This window comes from Microcaecilia unicolor, chromosome 14 (assembly GCF_901765095.1).
Source record: "Microcaecilia unicolor chromosome 14, aMicUni1.1, whole genome shotgun sequence".
In the NCBI taxonomy this organism is placed as follows: Eukaryota; Metazoa; Chordata; class Amphibia; order Gymnophiona; family Siphonopidae; genus Microcaecilia; species Microcaecilia unicolor.
This window is the reverse complement of record NC_044044.1, coordinates 21,381,802-21,401,920: the sequence shown is the minus strand read 5'-3', so window position 1 is coordinate 21,401,920 and position 20,119 is coordinate 21,381,802. Positions and strand designations below refer to the sequence as shown.

The window sequence follows — 20,119 nt, the reverse complement described above, 5'->3', positions numbered from 1 at the left end:
TTTATCCATGGAGTGGAGTGCACGGGAAGGGGTGTAGGGAAGGACGAGTGTGGAGAGATACTGGGGAGCAGCAGAGTGAATACATTTATAGGTTAGTAGAAGAAGTTTGAACAGGATGCGAAAATGGATAGGGAGCCAGTGAAGGGTCTGAGGAGAGGGGTAGTATGAGTAAAGCGACCCTGGCGGAAGATGAGACGGGCAGCAGAGTTTTGAACCGACTGGAGAGGGGAGAGGTGACTAAGTGGGAGGCCAGCAAGAAGCAGATTGCAGTAGTCTAAACGAGAGGTGACAAGGGTGTGGATGAGGGTTTTGGTAGAGTGCTCGGAAAGAAAGGGGCGGATTTTACCGCCAGCAGATTTCCACCGCGAGCTACAAAATGCTACCATGGCTTAGTACTACTACTATGGGAAAGAAAGCCAGCAGATCAATGTCACAACAAAAAGATTTTATTGACGATACCGTGTATGAACAAATCGCCCGACACAGGCCGTGTTTCGCCCACCTAGGGCTGCGTCAGGGGCTAATTTGAAACCTTCGTAAAGGGGCAAATATGGTGCATAAAAGTCAAGAAAAAACCAGCTCAAACGGGAATCCTGTGGTCTCTGGCATACACAAATGGGCACACCATCATTGAAGCACCATATGTGAGTAATATTTTTATTGTTCCCATACATACTACCATACATTTCTCGTTTTTGGTAACATAGAATATTATTTGATTGTGTCCATGTTCACTTTTTTATAGTTGCCCCCTTATGAAGGTTTCAAATTAGCCCCTGACGCAGCCCTAGGTGGGCGAAACACGGCCTGTGTCGGGCGACTTGTTCGTACACGGTATCTTCAATAAAATCTTTTTGTTGTGACATTGATCTGCTGGCTTTCTTTCCCATATTGGATTTTGCAGATCGTTTGCCTTGTTGTTTTTTAGTACTACTACTATAAATCACTTCTATAGTGCTACCAGTCGTACGCAGCGCTTCACAATTGAACGTGAAGAAAAGACAGTCCCTTCTCTAAAGAGCTTACAATCTAAATCAGGACAGACAGACAGGACCAATAAGGATAAGGGTAGAAAGACACATAGGAATGATTCTAAATGGAATGTTGCTACTATTGGAGATTCTACATGGAATGTTAATGTTGCTATTCCGCTAGCAGCATTCCATGTAGAAGGCTGCCCTTGCAGATCAACAACGCGGCCGCGCAGGCTTCTGTTTCTGTGAGTCTGACGTCCTGCACATATGTGCAGGACGTCAGACTCACAGAAACAGAAGCCTGCGCAGCCGTGTTGCTGATCTGCAAGTGCAGGCTTCTAGTACTACTACTATAAATCATTTCTATAGCGCTACCAGTCGTACGCAGCGCTTCACAATTGAACATGAAGAGAAGACAGTCCCTGCTCAAAAGAGCTTACAATCTAAAAGACCCCCTTATATTCTCCATTTTATACAATCAACCAATAGTTGATCCAGAAAGCTTCCAATCACCTAAATGGTGCGTTTTACCGCATAACTTATAGTCGGGTACAGAGGCAGAAACCCATTTTTGGGAGGACTGGAGGGGGCCACATATTTCCTATCATCTCTTCTCCCTGTCCCCCCCCCCCCCCCCCCCCCCCCGTGACCTTAAATCCTAGGATGTCTACGACCTTCCAGCCAAAGCGGTCTTCTGCCTGAGCAGCGAGGAAGTCGGCGGTGGGCTTCAGCTGCTGATGACATCACTCCCGTGCATAGTTCTCAGGCAGCGGACCGCTCTGGCTGGTGGGCCATGGACATCTCCACCGGCCATTCCGTGGGTGCCACAGTTTTGGAAAGGCCATGAACCCAATGCGAGGAATCCCAGGCTCCCAAGGACCCTCCCCCATGGCTATGCCACTATAGTATTCTATATGGGACTTGCCCATGCCCCAACCCAAATATGCCCCCTTGCAGCTGAGAGCTATAGAATTTATGCACTAACTTGACAGAATAATCAGCTTATTGCCTCAGTGCAAATTTAAGTCAGTTATTGCCTCTTAGCACCAATTAAGGATTAATAATGTAAGTTGTGCACATAACTGCTAGTATTTTGTAACATACCCATGCAATTTGGTGCCCAGTGTGCATACATGATAGATTTAGGGGGTAGGCTTATAACTCGAGTTAACGCAGGTCAGGTCTTTCGAATGTACATGAACCAAATCTGCCCTGAACTCAGATTTAGAAAGGGAGTAATTTAAATCAAAGCCACTGTCTCACCTGTTCCGATGCAGGTCAGCACCAGGGACCCCAACAGGACAACAGCCCGGGGCATGGCTGCAGCCCCCGGACTGAGAAACACATGGAGAAGAGCTGCAGGTAGAGTCTGTCGAAGAAAAAAGAATGTGAGAGACAGAGAAGAAAACTGTTGTCCTGTGCACCCCCTCATGAATTTCCGCTCTCAGTCTCAACAGCGTGCAGGAAGCAGAGAACCCACAAAAAGCGTAAGCAATGCATGCAAAACTCAAAGGAAGAGAGGTGGAGGGACAGGCTGTGCAGAGATGGCGAGAGAGAAGGGGAAGAAGGAGGCTGTGCAGAGTTGGAGAGTAGGGAGGGAGCGAGATGGGGAGGAAGGGCTGTGCAGAGCTGGGAGGGAGAGATAAAGATGGGGAGGAAGAGGCTGTATAGAGCTGGACAGTGAATGCCTACACTACCACAAGCCATTTTTCAGCGCACCTTAGTAAAAGGACCCCTGAGGGAGGGCGCAGGATTGAAAGTTCTGTCCGGGTCACCTAATTCCCTTTTGTTGGCCCTGAGAATGAGCAGGAAAAACTATGTCTAATCCTTGGGGGAAACAGGAGAATCGGCAGCAGAATAAGTGGGATTATGCATTTTTAGGTATAACTTGTCTGGAATGTTTTTACGTTTGGGGAGCGTGCCAGGTGCCCTTGACCTGGATTGGCCACTGTCGGTGACAGGATGCTGGGCTAGATGGACCTTTGGTCTTTCCCAGTATGGCACTACTTATGTACTTATGTACTTATGCCCCCAGGCATGAGACTTCATCTGACCAAAGACCACACAGAATTAACTTTATTATTTCTGTTATGCACTCTGCATTTTTTTTTGTCATTTAACCACGTTGTAGGCCATTTTCAGAGGAATTTGGAGTGGAGAAGTAGCCTAGTGGTTAGGGTGGTGGACTTTGGTCCTGGGGAACTGAGGACCTGAGTTCGATTCCCACTTCAGGCACAGCCAGCTCCTTGTGACTCTGGGCAAGTCACTTAACCCTCCATTGCCCCATGTAAGCCGCATTGAGCCTGCCATGAGTGGGAAAGCGCGGGGTACAAATGTAACAAAAAAAAAAAATTTGCCCACGTAATGAAGTCGTTCCCTGGGTAATTTCCATGGGCTGAACACTGCCCTTCTGTGGCTGGAAGGATGTAATCTATTTCACAACACTGTGAACATAAGGAGCAGGATTAGTGCTGGAATAGTAAATCACAGGTGGAGGTGTCACCTTGAAATCTCCCTCCTCCCAAGCTGCTGTCCAGCCTCAAACTTCCAAGAAAAACATTGCGTGGCATTTTCCTTTGAAAATTTGCATGCAAGGTCTGCACCAGGGATCTGAAAAAGCTCCCTGCAGTGTTTGGAAACTGCTTCCCCCTCCCCACCTCCCTTTTTATGCATGACATTGGCATCACATGTACAAGTGATCAGGCCCAAAATAGATGTATTAAATCCACGAGGGAGAAAGCCAAACACAGAAAGAGGCATAGGAGCATATCATCTATTTATTTACTACATATATACATATATATATCTATATATATCAGAAACAGAATCCAGGACTTCCCCTTTATTATCACCATTGAAATCACGCACAACAATTAACTATTTCATTTCAAATGCAGCTAGATTCCAATACATGTCGAATACCAAGTCGATCAGAACAAGCCCTCTTTGATGACCCAAGCAGAAGGGGTCCTGGTACAAGACAGGTTTCCAGTTTTCTAGGGTCATCGCAGCACCAAACTCCTGGGAAGTATAACTCCAGTACTGGGTGCAAAAGTGCAGCTCTGATAATGTAGACAGGCAGACCCATTCCTTCCAGATTCTGGGAGTATGGGGTACAGTCATAATATTGAGGTTCAAGAAGGTTGCAGATCACAGTGGAGCTACAGCCGCAGGACTTGAAGTCTTCAAACACACTGGAAGTGTGGAGACTCCTTTAGAGGGCAGAAAGATCTGTGCTAGATGAGATTTCAACGAGGAGAGATCCTGACGTCACTCCCTGACGTGGGCTTTGTAAGCGAAGGACTTCATTCTTCCCCATGTCCCCAGCAGCAGCTGGAAATGTTACGTGTCCCAGGAGAGTGTCTCGCCAACCTTTCACCCAGACCTGGAGTCAGAAACAGCGGACGATCAGAGAGAAACTCAGAAAAATCCCCTCCTGTCAACAGCGACCAATGGACAACAGACCTCGAGACCTCCAGCAGTGACCAGCAAACCACAGATGTCTAATCAATCAGCTGTGTGTATGTGTGTGTGTTTCCAACAGTGGTCAATCCAGGTTACAAGTACCTGGGACAAGATCCCAAAACAATAATACATTTTATGCTGCTTATCCTAGAAATAAGCAGTGGATTTTCCCAAGTCCATTTTAATAATGGCTTATTGACTTTTCTTTTAGGAAGCTAGTCAAACCTTTTTTAAACCCCGCTAAGCTAACTGCTTTTACTACATTCTTTGGCAACAAATTCCAGAGTTTAATTACACATACACACACACACACACACACACACATATACACATGCAAACATGACAAATCTGATAAAAACTGTACAGTGACCAGAAGGCCCCAGGAGTTTACTGTCTTATCATCCCTAGATAGATATATCTACATGTCGACAAACATCCGTTAATCTGATTTAAAACAAAACTTCTATGCAGTTTACAATACATAACAATAAAACAAGTCAAAAAAGTTCAACTAAACATCCTAAGAAAACAAAAAAACATTTACACAACACTAATCCAACATTTTAAAAGCCATGGGGTTGACATTCAAAGAGATTTAACCAGCCAGAAACAGCTAATGGATGGTTAAATGGCTTGGTTGGGGATAACCACTCATTTTCAGTGGCACTTAACCGGTGGCTGAAAATGGTTAGCACCTAACCCAAAACTGGCTATTTTGGGGGTGTTCTGGGGGTGAGTCAGCACCTGGCCGGTTAAGTGCTAATATTCAGCACTGAGGAAACCACACCACCTAGTGGCTAGGTGCAACATTGCACTTCTCAGTTATATTCTTGACCCCCCCATCCCACCCCAATGCTGATGCAGGGCTAAAATTATGATCTAGTGTACTTCCCACCATTACCACCATTGCAGATAATCTCTGGGGCTGATAGCCAGTGTCTAGAGAAAATGTACAGGAGTTACCTCAATTTTCACTGGCGTTTGGGGCTTCTTCCTATAGAAGATCCCTCGCAGGTCAAACTCTGGTTTGGAAGTGCCCTTGTGCACCTTTGATCTCACCTGCTGCCCCTCACACTTGATCACAGCATAGACATCCGGCTCTGGAATGCAAAACATCTGCTCAGGATTCGGCACCCGGAAATGACCTCCCCCACCACGCTGACCTTCACCTCCCTCCCTCCCTTTTCCTGCACTTCCCCCTTACCGTTCCCAGAGCCAGGAAGTGAGAGTCCCACTGCACTGTGCAGTGTCACGGAGGAGACAAGCTGTGGGATTCCCACGCAGCAGCTCCAGCAGGAAGGTGATGGCTGGTTCTTGGACAGCTCCCTGAGGGTCAGGCATCAAGGACGAAAAAGATGAGAATATGGCAAAATTCTTTTGGGTCAACATATTGAAACCCTGCTGTGCCTCAAGCTAGAATCGTCAGCCTACTCTACTGAACCCTGGAGGCTAAACCTCACCCTGGGAGGAAAGCAGGGGTGGCCTGAGAGGACTACGGAGGAAGTTGTGGAGTGCCTCAGATATTGGTCCTGGGACCCATTCTTTTCACTATCTTTGTCAGCAATATAGCTGAAAAGTTAGAAGGAAAGTTTGCCTTTTTGTGAATGACATGAAAATTTGTAACCAAGGAAAACGACATCAAGAAACATAATCTACAAAAATTGGAACCATGGGCCAATTAAGATTTAATGTGAAGAAATGCAGGGTAATGTATTTTGGGTGTAGAAATCCACAGGAATGGTGAAAACAGGAGAGAGGCTGATGTGCGTGAACCAAGCGAGGGACCTTGAGGTGACAGTGTCTGAGAATCTCAAGGTGGCAAAACAATGTGATAAGGTGATGGCCGAAGGAAGTTAGTCGGACGCCAACAAGCCCGCCAAAAAAAAATCTACTAACTTCCATTACACTGAGCAGCTTACCAATCATCAGTTGTACTATTCTGCACCAATTTTTTTTGGATTCTCTACAATAAGTGTCAGACCCCTGAGGCAGACGGTTGTACCGTCGAAACACGGCATAAATGTTTTTACTGACACCCAGCTGTGAAGAATTATTGGTCCACCCCTACTCCTTTGTCTGGTATTTTACCTGTCATCATTTACTATGTTGTTATGTGTGAAGGCGCACCAAACACTGCGAAGGTGACTCAAAAAAATGAAAGGACAATGTTCCACAAGAGATAGAACTTTATTCATCAACATCTGAGACTCGACACGAGTCGTGTTTCGGCCTATTCCGGCCTGCACCAGGAGTCCTACCAAGGATGTTTTGCAATCTGCTCAACTGCCACTGGTAGAGGAAATCTCAGAGCGTTGCAAGTCCAAGAATAACTGAAACAAGGACTTCTCTCAATCAAACCAATAAAAACAGTAACTCGAAACAAGTCTGGTCGACTTCTCACAGGATCGCTTTCGCCGAGTCACTGTGAAAAACAGTCACCTTCGCTGTGTTTGGTGCGTCTTCATTACTGCGAGGGCTTGTGTTGTTATGTGTGAGGGGCCAAATTTAGAGACTCACTGTGGGACCTCATTTCACAAGTCGGTAGGGGCTGAAAAGGAAGGCCGTGTGTGAAAAACACAGTCTCTCCATGGCAGAGGCGGCTCTGGGGGAGGAGACAATAAGCGTTCAGCTATACCTCAGTTTGGCTCCCCGGTCTGTGAAGACCCGGAGCAGGAAGTTGCCGGTCTCTCCAGGAGCGAAGGTGGTCGGAACCACGACGTATTTCCCTTTCTGCAGCTCCACCCGCTGGAAGACGCTCCGGGAGTTTATGTAGGTGGAACTGGCCACTTTCCCCTGGTGGACGTGCATGCGGTACTTCCTGTTGACTTCCACCTGCCCCGGAAGAGAAGGCCCCATGTCAACCCTAAGCAAAGTGCTACCCCTCTGCCCCTGCCCTTGCCCCCAACCTCAGAATCTTACTTTGAAGACGTCAAAGCCCATGGCCAGATTCTGCCCTGTTCCAGATTTACGGTTGGCCCGCCTATCTTCCTGTTGGACACAGATTAGAGCCGAATCTTGATCGGAGGTGATATCAAAGGAGAACTGGAAAGGCAATAAATAAATAATTAAGAATCTCAGCTGTGTATCTGCTAAGGGAGTTTCTTAATCAGGAGAGGAAGGGGAAAATTCAAAAGAAACATCTAGAGAAGGAGCAGAAAGAAGAATAGGAATCAGGGTTAGAAATGTTTCTGACGTTGCCTAAGAGGCTGAAGCAGTGTCAGAGGCCCTGGGCCCCACCTGTGGGTTCTGCAGGAAAGTCTCCCGGTTGTTACTGCAGCCTCCGCTGCGGTTCTTCAGGGAATCTGGGCTCTGACTCCACTCGCTGAACAGCAAGGCCTCCACCCAGGTCTTGTGAATGCTGAGAAGGCTCGTGTTAATCCTCCGGCACACCACCAGATCCGTAAAGTACTGGCAGAAATCATCAAAACTCATCCTGTGCCAGGATGAGCAAAGAAAAGAAACAAACCTTTCAATTAACACAGCAAAGCAATGTACAATATTTCAAATACAAGACAGCGTGATGGCGTATTGTCACCAGCAGCACCATCATCAACTTCAGTACTCCCTAATTACTACTGGTAATATCAGCAGCCTTTGTACTCCTGCAGGGCTGGTGTTAGACATTCTGAGACCCAAAACCAAAAACTTAGGTGCCTCGAGTCTATGTTTCACTAACATCACTCAGATTTGACATGGAGTCCCCTTGTGTTAACGGGGACCCCAAACAACTTCCCTTCCACCCAAAACCAACTAAAACCAATTAACTAGCGGAACTCTGGGATGAATACCATCAGATCCTGGTGATATGCTACTAATTAGCTGGTCAATTTGCTTCAAAACATACTCAGCCTCACTCCTATTACATTACCAGAACTATCCCAATCTTTGGAAGTCCTGGGCTTCATATTCAGTGGAGACCACACCCACATTTAAAATAATACATATATTCAGCACCGCTACCTGAACAGTCTGCAACACTGAGTATACCGTAATGTGGTAAGTGCCAATGCTATCCAGCAGGCCTAAACTAAATGTATAGCTTATCTGGATAGTGGTGAAATATCACCGCTTGATTATATGAATAGTATTGGGCCAGTTAGAAGGATTTGGGGCTGAAAATCTCCAGATAGTAGAGTTGTTATTATATGGTCACCAGCTGCCAGTAAACATATAATTCCATTTGACTATCGGGGTCCCTAAATTTACAACCCTAAATGACATGGGGGGATAACCTGCAGAGAAACAAGAGTTGATAAATATCACTATTAATCACCTCAAGGCTTCTACGTTACTATTAGTTATATCATCAGCCTCGCCACTCATCAACCTCAACACTCCTAAGTTATGATCTGTATCAACTAGGGTTGTGTAGGCCAACATTTTTTCATTTTGTTTAGTCTCTTGTGTTGTTTATGAAATTTTGTGTTTTGGTTGTTTGGTCCAGGGCAATATCACATATCATGTCCCTTACTGTGCAATAGCGTGGACTATTCTTCAGCGGTCAGTTCATTGAACAATAGTGCACACCATTAACGATAGAGAAAAAAAAAACCATTTTGGGTTAGTTTCCTGTTGTTTCCAGGTTTCAAAACGGCGGTAAATAAATCCTAATAAACAAATTTAAAACGCCACGATATGACATCAGAAATATCATTTCAAACAAATGCGCATCCTTAACATCAACGTTAGTGCCAGGGGGCCTACATTACTACCAGTAGTATTGTCAGTCTCAACGCTTCCACACTGCCACCACGACAAACATCGGCCTTGGCGCTTCTACATTACTTAATACAGATACTTCTGGGGATGTAAAATCGTTCAGATACTCCTCAATTTTCTAGAAACCTAAAAATGTAATCCCTATGATTTACCACTATTCCCTTGTGTGTTATAATATGATATAACACTGCTCAGTGCTTATCTTTAAGCCAATGAACAGCTTATGCCAGCGCACTAGTCCCCATCCATCATCGCACTACAGGTCCCTTCCTTCCTGTATGTGCCTCCTTATCTATGATGTAATCTCACCCTCAGGTTTACTTCTTCCAAATGAATTACTTATCTTATTGATGCCCATAGCAATCCACTAAAGATGTCGGGTGTACTAGTATTCTGGATAGCTGCCCCTCCTTTTTTTTTCTTTTTTCTTATATCTTTGCTCGTGCAGTACTCCCATAGCCCTGGCTTCTCGTTCTCAACATGCCTGCATGTTTCACTATAAAGCGTCGTCAGGAGAACGGATATCCCAACAATTCTTGGAGACTATCTGGTGATGATCAGTCAACCACCTGTACCAGTCTACATTACTGCCAGAAGTATCGTCAACCTCAATACTTCTACAGTGCCACCATGACCGACATGGACCTCGGTGCTTCTACATCACTGCCAGTAGTATCATCAGTCTCAGTACTTCTACATCAACATCGACCTTGGTGCTTCTACATTACTGCCAGAAGTATCGTCAACCTCAATACTTCTAAAGTGCCACCATGACCGACATTGACCTTGGTGCTTCTACATTACTGCCAGTAGTATCGTCAGTCTCAGTACTTCTACATCAACATCGACCTTGGTGCTTCTACATTACTGCCAGAAGTATCGTCAACCTCAATACTTCTAAAGTGCCACCATGACCGACATTGACCTTGGTGCTTCTACATTACTGCCAGTAGTATCGTCAGTCTCAGTACTTCTACATCAACATCGACCTTGGTGCTTCTACATTACTGCCAGAAGTATCGTCAACCTCAATACTTCTAAAGTGCCACCATGACTGACATTGACCTTGGTGCTTCTACATTACTGCCAGAAGTATCGTCAACCTCAATACTTCTAAAGTGCCACCATGACCGACATTGACCTTGGTGCTTCTACATTACTGCCAGTAGTATCATCAGTCTCAGTACTTCTACATCAACATCGACCTTGGTGCTTCTACATTACTGCCAGTAGTATCGTCAACCTCAATACTTCTAAAGTGCCACCATGACCGACATTGACCTTGGTGCTTCTACATTACTGCCAGTAGTATCATCAGTCTCAGTACTTCTACATCAACATCGACCTTGGTGCTTCTACATTACTGCCAGTAGTATCGTCAACCTCAATACTTCTAAAGTGCCACCATGACCGACATTGACCTTGGTGCTTCTACATTACTGCCAGTAGTATCGTCAGTCTCAGTACTTCTACATCAACATCGACCTTGGTGCTTATACATTACTGCCAGAAGTATCGTCAACCTCAATACTTCTAAAGTGCCACCATGACTGACATTGACCTTTGGTGTTTCTACATTACTGCCAGTAGTATCGTCAACCTCAATACTTCTAAAGTGCCACCATGACTGACATTGACTTGGTGCTTCTACATTACTGCCAGTAGTATCGTCAACCTCAATACTTCTAAAGTGCCACCATGACCGACATTGACCTTGGTGCTTCTACATTACTGCCAGTAGTATCGTCAGTCTCAGTACTTCTACATCAACATCGACCTTGGTGCTTATACATTACTGCCACTACTATCAGTAACATCAGCCTCAATACTCTTACAGATTGTAGTCAGTATGAATCTCAGTTCTCCTCCATTACTATCATAACAGCTTCTGTACCCACCCTTCTGTATTCTGAGCCGTGCTCCTGCCTTCTTATTAGCACCATTTTCACTTCCGCTATTATGATGAACGCTTAGAAGGCAATTCTATAAATGGCTGCCTCTATTTAGATGCCCCGCTGCCGTGCAATGAGATCCTTTTCTGTAGATTCCATTACAGAATACTAGGGTAACCCAATTTTGGTACATCTTACATTTAGGCACCCACAGTTACACCAGCCATAGACCTGGTGGAATTGTGGGAACCCAAATGCGTCAAGACTGCACATAACTTACTGTATTCTGTAAGGTGAGTGTATAAGTGACAGCTCCGCCCATGCCCCTCCCATGCTCCGCCATTCGAACACTTCCTGTACTTTTACACACTATCACCCTTATTTTGTTAAGGTCTCCAGAAATTGCATGCACAAATTATGGCGTGTTCCCAATTTGTGTGTGTAATTTAATTCAACAAGCCAATTAATGCCAATTGGCATTTTAAGAAGCAATTATTGGCACTAATTAGATTTAATTGGAACCAATGTGCATACAGTTAAAATTTACACACATTCCAAAAGAGAGGGAGTGGAACTGGGAGGGTCATGGGCGTTTTGGAGCGAAACAGAGGAGCGATTTTGAGTTACGTGCGTAATTACAGAATAATGGTGCTCCGCATGTAAATTTAGGCATGGTTATTTGCGCTTTAAAAATAAGTGTGCCTTTCCACTTAAGCGTGTATTCTTTAAACCACACTGAATTTTAGGCGCAGCTTATAGAATACTGCTTTATCGTGGGGTTTTTTGGTACCAATTTTGTAGGCGCCATTTATAGAATTTACCCCCATTCCCCCCCCCCCCCAAGGCACTTATATGTGCTTACTGCACGGCACTTGGGTGTGTTCTGTCACTTGGTCACAAAAACGATAGTATTCTGTACATTTACGCAATACCGCTTTACCTCCCATTCCGAATATGAATCTACTATGTCCTCATCAAGGCATACCGCAACGATCCATCTTACGAACTTTTATTGTAATACCACTTTATCTCTTCTTCCGAACATGAACTCTTTATACCTGATTGCTTAATCTACTATGTCATTCGTGATCTTTATGTAATACCACTTGTATCTCTCACTCCGGAATGGCGATCGCCATGACGGAACAAATGTAAGCCACATTGAGCCTGCAAATAGGTGGGAAAATGTGGGATACAAATGCAGTAAATAAATAAACGTACCGCTCAAGTGATGCATAAATGTGGTCACCCTGTTATAGAATTGCCCTTTTTATAACAATTAGAACGTAACATTTGAAGACAATGGGTAAACGAGTTCACAGTTTGGAAGAGAATAATAATTATGAGCATGACGACCACCAGCACCTCCGGTGGCGAATTTACCAAAACTCTCCATCGTCTCTCACAGTGACTCCCATTTTCTCCCTCTCACTACGACTGACCTTCTTCCATTCTTCAGACCTGCAAAAGACCATTTTAGAGATGTCAATGATTGGCTGCCATTATGCTCTTCTTCATTAGTCAGCTTAATACCTGTGTGGCAGGACAGTTCAGAGAGAAAGCTCTGGTGCAAGCCCATAAGCAGCCTATGAGTGCCACTGGTGCTGCCCGGGCGAAGATTGGAGGAGATTTTAAGGCACGGGGAGCAGGGGAGGGAGGGAATTGCAAGAGCTTTGCGGGGCTGGGAAGGGAGAGATGCAGGACTGCGTGTGGAGGACAGAAGGGAGAAGGGATGGAAATGCAGCACGGCACCATTAATAGTAATCAACTGATAGGATGCACCTTCAACGCATGCACCAGGGGCGTAGCCAGACTTCGGCGGGAGGGGGGTCCAGATCCCGAGGTGAGGAGGCACATTTTAGCCCCCTCCCAGCGCCGCCGACCCCCCCCCCCCCCGCCAACAATCCCCCGCCACTGCCAGGTACCTTTGCTGGCCAGCTGAAGTCTCCTTCAGCGCCGGTCTCCGAGCCTGGCGCGTTGCTGATCTGGATTCTGTTTCTGACGTGAGTCCTGACATCCTGCACGTTCCTATGTGCAGGACATCAGGACTCATGTCAGAAAAAGAATCCAGATCAGCAACGCGCCGGAGACCGGCGCTGAAGAGGACTTCGGCTGGCGGGGTTTGGGGACCCCCACCAGCAAAGGTACCTGACTGCGGCGGGGGAGGGTTGGCGGCGGTGGCAGGGGGTCGAATGTGGAAGGGGAGGGTCAGCGGTGGGGGGGGGGGGGGTGAAAGCAGGGAGGCCAGTGCTAAATCTGCGGGGGCCCATGCCCCCACCTAGCTACGCCCCTGGCATACATGCCACTGGCATACATGCCACTGCACTATTCTACAACTATGTACTAAAATGGTTTGGCACATAACTGTTATTGGCATGTCATAGGTGGGGCCGGCATTTATCTGGGCTACTTCCTGAACACTGTAAGTTACGTGTAGAAATGCTGCATTCAGGTGCATGAATTTACACTAGCCATAGACCCGGTGTACATGTGTGTACCCACATATGGCTCACCAATGCCAGCTTCCACTAGTATTCTATAAGAGCCCTTAACATACATTAAGGACTAGATTCAATAAATGGTGTCCAAATTTGGGTGCCCAAAAAAATACGCACCGAGCACTATTCTATAAACGGGATTCCGAGTCGGGCGCCACTCAACCTTGGGCATGAGGATTTACACCAACTGAATCCTGGTGCAAATGCTCATGCAGATCCCGCGAATTCTACGATAGTGCGTGCACCTATAGTGAATGCCCCTGGCCTGCCCATATCCCCTTTTCAGTTGTGTGCTAAAAGATTTATACTCGCATCTTTATAGAAAAGTGGTTCGCAAGATGCAAATCCAAATCGTTGCTAATTAGTACCAATATAATCGATTGTGAGCACCCAATTATCGGCGGTAATTGGCTCGTTACTGATTAAATTGTGCATGCAAATTGGACGCAAGCCCAAATTTGCACGCTCATGTTTTGAGCGTCATATGTAGAATCTGGGGGCAAGTGTTCTGACAGAAGTGCTACCTATGTGGTTGATCTCAAGGTTCTGGCCCCTGACTAAGGACTATGATTGCATTGATGGGGCTATGTAAACGTTAAGGGGATATAGCATATACAGTAGATGACGGCAGATAAAATTAGATGAAAACCTTGTGGCCCAAAGAAAACAGTGTAAACTACCAGTCCAGAAGTAAAATTTTAAAAAGCGCCCAGTTAGTGGTCAAAGACGTTACCTGTCACTCCAGGCTCCACACCACTCAGTGGAACCCCAGGGATTACGCATTCGGATCATATAGAGCTTTCTGGCCTGGAAGAAGGCGAGCAGCCCTGTCCCGAGCTGGATCCGCTTTATGTCTGTAACGCCATATGCATGTCCCTTCACCAGTCCACAGGACATCTGTGACTCCAGCTCCTCCCCTGGGGCAGGCTGAGCGAAGCAAGAATCAAAAAGACAACATTGGAAGAAGACAGTTGGGCAGCCATTTTGAAAAACAGATAAGTCCCCCTGTGATAATCAGGCAGATAAATGCTCCCCAAAGTTACCAATATGGATTAATAACCCCATGTTTACCCGAATGGAGCAGCTGATGAGTGAAGCCCTGGAATGGGCCTTTGTCAAAGACTTGAAGAGTTTCTTTTCTTCTCCAGGTCTTCACTGACTTTCTCCTCCTCCAGGCAGATGGGTTCCGATATCCCTCCTGTGAAGTCCACAAGTGCCTCGGCCGTGTTCCCACCCTCCAGGGTCTCATAGCAGCCATTGAGCCTGAGGTGAGGGAAGGCAACGAAAAACTAATAGATTGCAAGGCCAAATATGCTGTTCCTCCACTACGGAGATTTGCCTTCCCTCCTTCAACCCCCAAAAAAGATGGGCATGTGTGAGCTCCAAGAGCTCTGGACCTTTCACCCCTTACTTGGCATATGCCTTCTCCAGCAAGGCGCACCAGAACTCATTGACATCAGTGGAGCGACAGAAGATCAGTTGACCGTTCACAGTGGGCAGCCGATCATCGATAGTGACGTCTACCCAACAGCCAAACCTCCAGAAACAGAAGTGAAAGATGCCGGCGTACTTCTCTGGGTGTCGGGAGTCCCAGTCCTGTTCCTTGTGATTGGGGATCACCTGAAACGAGAAATCCCTCTCAAGTATTATTCAGAATATATACAATGAACAGAAGCAATATGAATCATAGGCATCACACTGATTTATGTTGTATAGTTATTGTACATAATATACCACCCTTCCTACCAACATGACAAGGTGGTTTAAACACTTTTGAAATGAATGCCATTTTTTGTTCAATAGAAAACAGGAAAAGAAAAGAAAAGAAAAGAAAAGAAGAGGGAATAGATAAAGATTAGCAGAAAAAGAAATATCATATCAAGGTAGACACTGTCTAGCTGTGTCAGGACTGCAGCAGAGGGCACGGGTGTCACGCCTTATAATAATATGTTCTTTTGAATACCCAGTGGCATTCCTTGGTTAGCTGCCACCCGGGGTGGTGCTGCGCACTCCCCTCCCCCAGGTGCAGCGTCGTCCCCCCCCCCCCCCGGGTGCAGCGCCCCCCCCCCCCCGGCGCATCACCGTCTCGCCCCTCCTGGGTACATTCTTCTTACCTGATGGGGTGCTGGAAGCAGCCGCACAGCCGTCTGCTTCACCAGTTCCCTGCTCCCTCTGCCCCAGAACAGGAAGTAACAGCAGAGGGAGTTGCTCCCTGCGCCTCCCCTGCAGCGTGCACCTGGGGGGGGGGGGGGGGGACCGCCCCCATCGCCCCCACCCTCTGTACGCCACTGTGAATACCAATGATGTTCAGCTACTCATATCCATTGAACCAGATTTACCCGCAGCTTTGAGAAAATTGACTGCCTGGAAACCAGCAACTCCAGAACGGGCAAAACACAACACAGATCAGTCTGAACCCAAGAAAAACAGAGACTTGGCACATTCCTAACAGAAGCAGACAGGTACCTGACATCAAAATTCCTTTTGAGAACTTTGAAACCAAGGGCGTAGCCAGACAGCAGATTTTGGGTGGGCCTAGGCAAGAAGTGGGTGGGCGCCAAATGTTCTCCACCCCCACCACCACCACCATGCCAAAAAAATATCTCAGCTGGTGGGAAAATGCTTCTCTCCACCTTGGCAGTCTGCAGCAGGCATGCACTGAAAACTGAGCATGCGCAGGTGCCGGTATCTTGGAGAGTAGCATTTTCATTATTATCAGGGGGAAGTCTTCAGCTGGCAGAGCTTGGGATCCCTACCAGCTAACACTAAACATGTGCTACTGTTGGGTGGGCCTGAACCCTAAGTGGGTGGGCCCCGGCCCACCCAAGCCCACCTGTGGCTACGCCACTGTTTGAAACTCTCTTCAAATCACAGCTCAGGAATCTCTGATCCCACAAATTCGAGCAACCTTTAAAAATGCTTTCATCACCCACAGCAACTCTGCAGTCCTTCCCTTTATATCGAGAAGAGTCCAGTTACGGGTTGTCCAGGCAGTAACACCCTGAACATTGGTCTGAGCACAAAGAGTTTGCACCGGATCCAGTTAATTCAGAATGATGCAGCACGACTGACAGAGGGTTGTAAGCAAAATGACACCACACCCTTCCGGCAAAAACTGTACCGACTACTAGTATCCTACGGGGCCAAATTTAAAATTATTTTTTCTGGTCTTCTAGACTGTCAGAGGAAATGGACCAGAGTACCTAAACAATAACGCCCTACATAGGGTTTACCATATGGCTCCAGAAAAAGGAGGACGGATTGAGCCAGCCGGGTTTTACTTCCATTGCTTTCCAAGCAATAGAAGTAAAACCCGGCTGGCTCAATCCATCCTCCTTTTTCTGGAGCCATCTTTAAGGCCTCTAAGGTCTTACCAAGGAACTTCCCTAACTGTAACCTCATCCAAACCATGTGATATAGTAACATAACAACATAGTAAATGACGGCAGATAAAGATCTGTACGGTCCATCCAGTCTGCCCAACAAGATAAACTCATTTTACATGGTATGTGATACTTTATATGTATACCTGACTTTGATTTGTCCTTGTCATTCTCAGGGCACAGACCGTAGAAGTCTGCCCAGCACTCTTCTTGTACTAAGTTCTGAAGCTAATGTCAAAACCCCTTAAAATTTACACTCCAGCCCATTTGTATCTATTCAGTCACGAAGAGGGCGTAGACCGTAGAAGTCTGCCCAGCACCAGTTTTGCTTCCCAATTACCAGCGTCGCCACCTAATCTCCGCTAAGATTCCGTGGATCCATTTCTTCTAAACAGGATTCCTTTTGTGACACTCATCAGTGAATGTTCGCAAGAGTAGCTCTCGTACTGTAGAACTCACTGCCAGGGGGCTATGCCTATCTCAAGAGTACCTCAAATTCAGGAAGCAGGAGAATGCCTGGCTCTTCATCCAAACTTTTAATGGCCATGTAACGTAAATCGCCTATGTCAAACTACATCTGTTGTAAACCACCTTGGGTGAATCCACTCACAAAGGTGGTTGATTTCTATGAATGAATGAATGAACTAAATTGAGAACTGGCAGACTGGGTTAGACCAAAGGTCCATCAAGCCCAGTATCCTGTTTCCAACAGTGGCCAATCCAGGTCACAAGCACCTGGCAGAATCCCCCCAAAAGTAGCTACATCCTATGCAATTTACCACCAGTGGTTTTCCCCATGTCTACCTTAACAGTTTATGAACTGTAACAACTTTATAAGATAGGGATGGTTTAATGGGTGGGAGAAAGAAGAGGAGACAGGCCAGTCTCTCTGGAGTCAGAGATGGAGAAGAAGAGGAGAGATAGTAGATGGAGTTTAAGAGATGAGAGGTGAGAGAAACAGAGACTACAGATAAGGAGGAGGGAGTCTGGATCAAGGATAGTACACACCTTCCTCCATACTGAGGGCTCAGTAGCTAAGCAAGAGGCAGCAGCCACAAGCCAGCAGTTCCCCAGGCTCCCCTGATGCAGGTCCCGGGAGCTGATACCATCAACGAACAGCTGCGGATTGGAGCAAATCTCCTGCAAAGAGATGGGTGAAGAAAGAATGAGGGAGCATAGCTCAGAGGCTTGAGATGGGAATAAAAAGGGGAGGGGCAGGAGGAGATGGAACAAGAATGCGGGGAGCATAACTGTGCCTTGGGATGAGACTGAGGGGTGGGCACACAGGAGGAACTGGCACAAGTGGGAGAACACAGCTGTACTCTGGGCTGGAAATGGGGGGGGGCAAGAGAAGCTAACAGAAGAATGTGGGAAGTATAACTGTGCCCTGTGATGAGCCAGGGTGGGGTGGATGCGTAGAAGGAACTGGCACAATAAGGGGTGGGGGACACAGCTGTACTCTGTATGGGAATGGGGGCAGGAAGAACTGGCACAAGAATGGGGGGGGGGGGAGCACAGCTGTAAGCTGGAATGGGGGGAGGTAAAAGAAACTGAAGAATGGGGGGAGCACAGCTGTACCGTGGAATGGGGGGAGGTAAGAGGAAATGAAGAATGAGGGGAGCACAGCTGTACCCTGGGATGAGATGGGGAGAGGGCAGGAGGAACTGGCGCATGAATAGGGGGGGCACAGCTGTACCATGGAATGGGGGGAAGGCAAGAGGAACTGAAGAATGGGGGGCACAGCTGTACCCTGGAATGGTGGGAGGTAAGAGAAACTGAAGAATGGGGGGGGGGGGGAGCACAGCTGTACCCTGGAATGGGGAGAGGTAAGAGGAACTGAAGAATAGGGGGAGCACAGATGTACCCTGGAATGAGATGGGGAGAGGACAGGAGGAACTGGCACATGAACGGGGGGGGGGGGGGGGCACAGCTGTACCCTGGAATGGGGGAGGTAAGAGGAACTGAAGCACAGCTGTACCCTGGAATGGGGGGGGAGGTAAGAGGAACTGAAGAATGGGGGGCACAGCTGTACCCTGGAATGAGGGAGGTAACAGGTACTGAAGAATGGGGTGGGGGGGAGCACAGCTGTACCCTAGAATGGGGGAGGTAAGAGGAACAAGAATGGGGGGAGCACAGCTGTACCCTGGAATGGGGGGAGGTAAGAGGAACTGAAGAATGGGGGGGGGAGCACAGCTGTACCCTAGAATGGGGGAGAGGGAAGCACAGCTGTACCCTGGGATGGGAATAGGTGGGGCAGGGGCAGAAGGAAGTTTATTTTACCTTTGGTCGTTTCCAGACAGTGCCTACAGGGGGGCTGCGCTGGTAAAAAATGGATTCACTGGTTGCAGGGAATTGGGGGTCCTCAAAGAGCTTGTGGCTTTGCAGGCAGGCTTTCTTCAGCTTCCCGTAATTCTGGTTCTGATAATACACCACAGACTGCGGCATCTTTCAACACAGCTTCCACACCCAGCCCTGGAGAGACCTCCCCCCACAGCCTATAAACCCACAGGTAATCCCCCTCCCCTCCTCCTATGGACCAGCAGATCTTTCCTCTTCTGGCTTAGCGTGAGATGTTTCTCTGGACAGATTCTGCTGGCTCCAGCTGCTCCAACTCCCACTTGCTGTTTGTGTGTAAAGATCTTAGGTGTGTGTCTCATGGCTTGCAACGCCCATCTTTGCAGGGAGGGGCCCCCCCCCAGCCTAGCTCAAGCTCCAGATAAAATCATTTATCGGTCAGCTAGGCTCCAAAAGGCAGAGTGCTGAACAAATTCCCAAATGTACACACATTTGGACAGAAAGGTGAGAAATACCCTGGATCTTCCCACAGTCTAGTTTTCCGGTCTTTTTCACCACCACCTTCCCCCCCACTCCCAGTATCCCTGTTTTATTAGTGAATGTAACTGAACAGGTTAATCCAGCTCATTGTGGAGTTAATAACTACCCAGAGAAGCCAGGTCCCCTCCCTAATCTGGAGCAGCGCCATCTCTGCCTGCACAGTTCAGACTGCCCAAGGATCCCCAGGAAGTAGATGTTTAGGACCCTTTCTGCGGGGAAACAGGTGCCTAGAGACCTTACCCTAGTTGTCCACAAAGTGCTACTAGATGTACGCAGCGCTGTACACTTGAACATGAAGAGACAGTCCCTGCTCGACAGAGCTTACAATCTAATTAGGACAGACAAACAGGACA

General features: G+C 47.1%; 1 protein-coding gene across 1 annotated transcript; it reads right to left on the bottom strand.

The window, feature by feature from the left end:
• Positions 1-3,796: 3,796 nt before the first annotated feature.
• LOC115457607 (calpain-5-like) lies at positions 3,797-19,749 on the bottom strand. The gene is given in 13 exon segments (XM_030187088.1): positions 3,797-4,359; positions 5,403-5,539; positions 5,644-5,765; positions 7,075-7,271; positions 7,359-7,481; positions 7,677-7,872; positions 12,434-12,511; positions 14,282-14,475; positions 14,620-14,685; positions 14,688-14,811; positions 14,960-15,168; positions 17,940-18,071; positions 19,212-19,749. Coding segments are annotated over 13 exon segments (1,914 nt in total). The 5' UTR covers positions 19,377-19,749; the 3' UTR covers positions 3,797-4,188.
• Between the last annotated feature and the right edge of the window lie 370 nt (positions 19,750-20,119).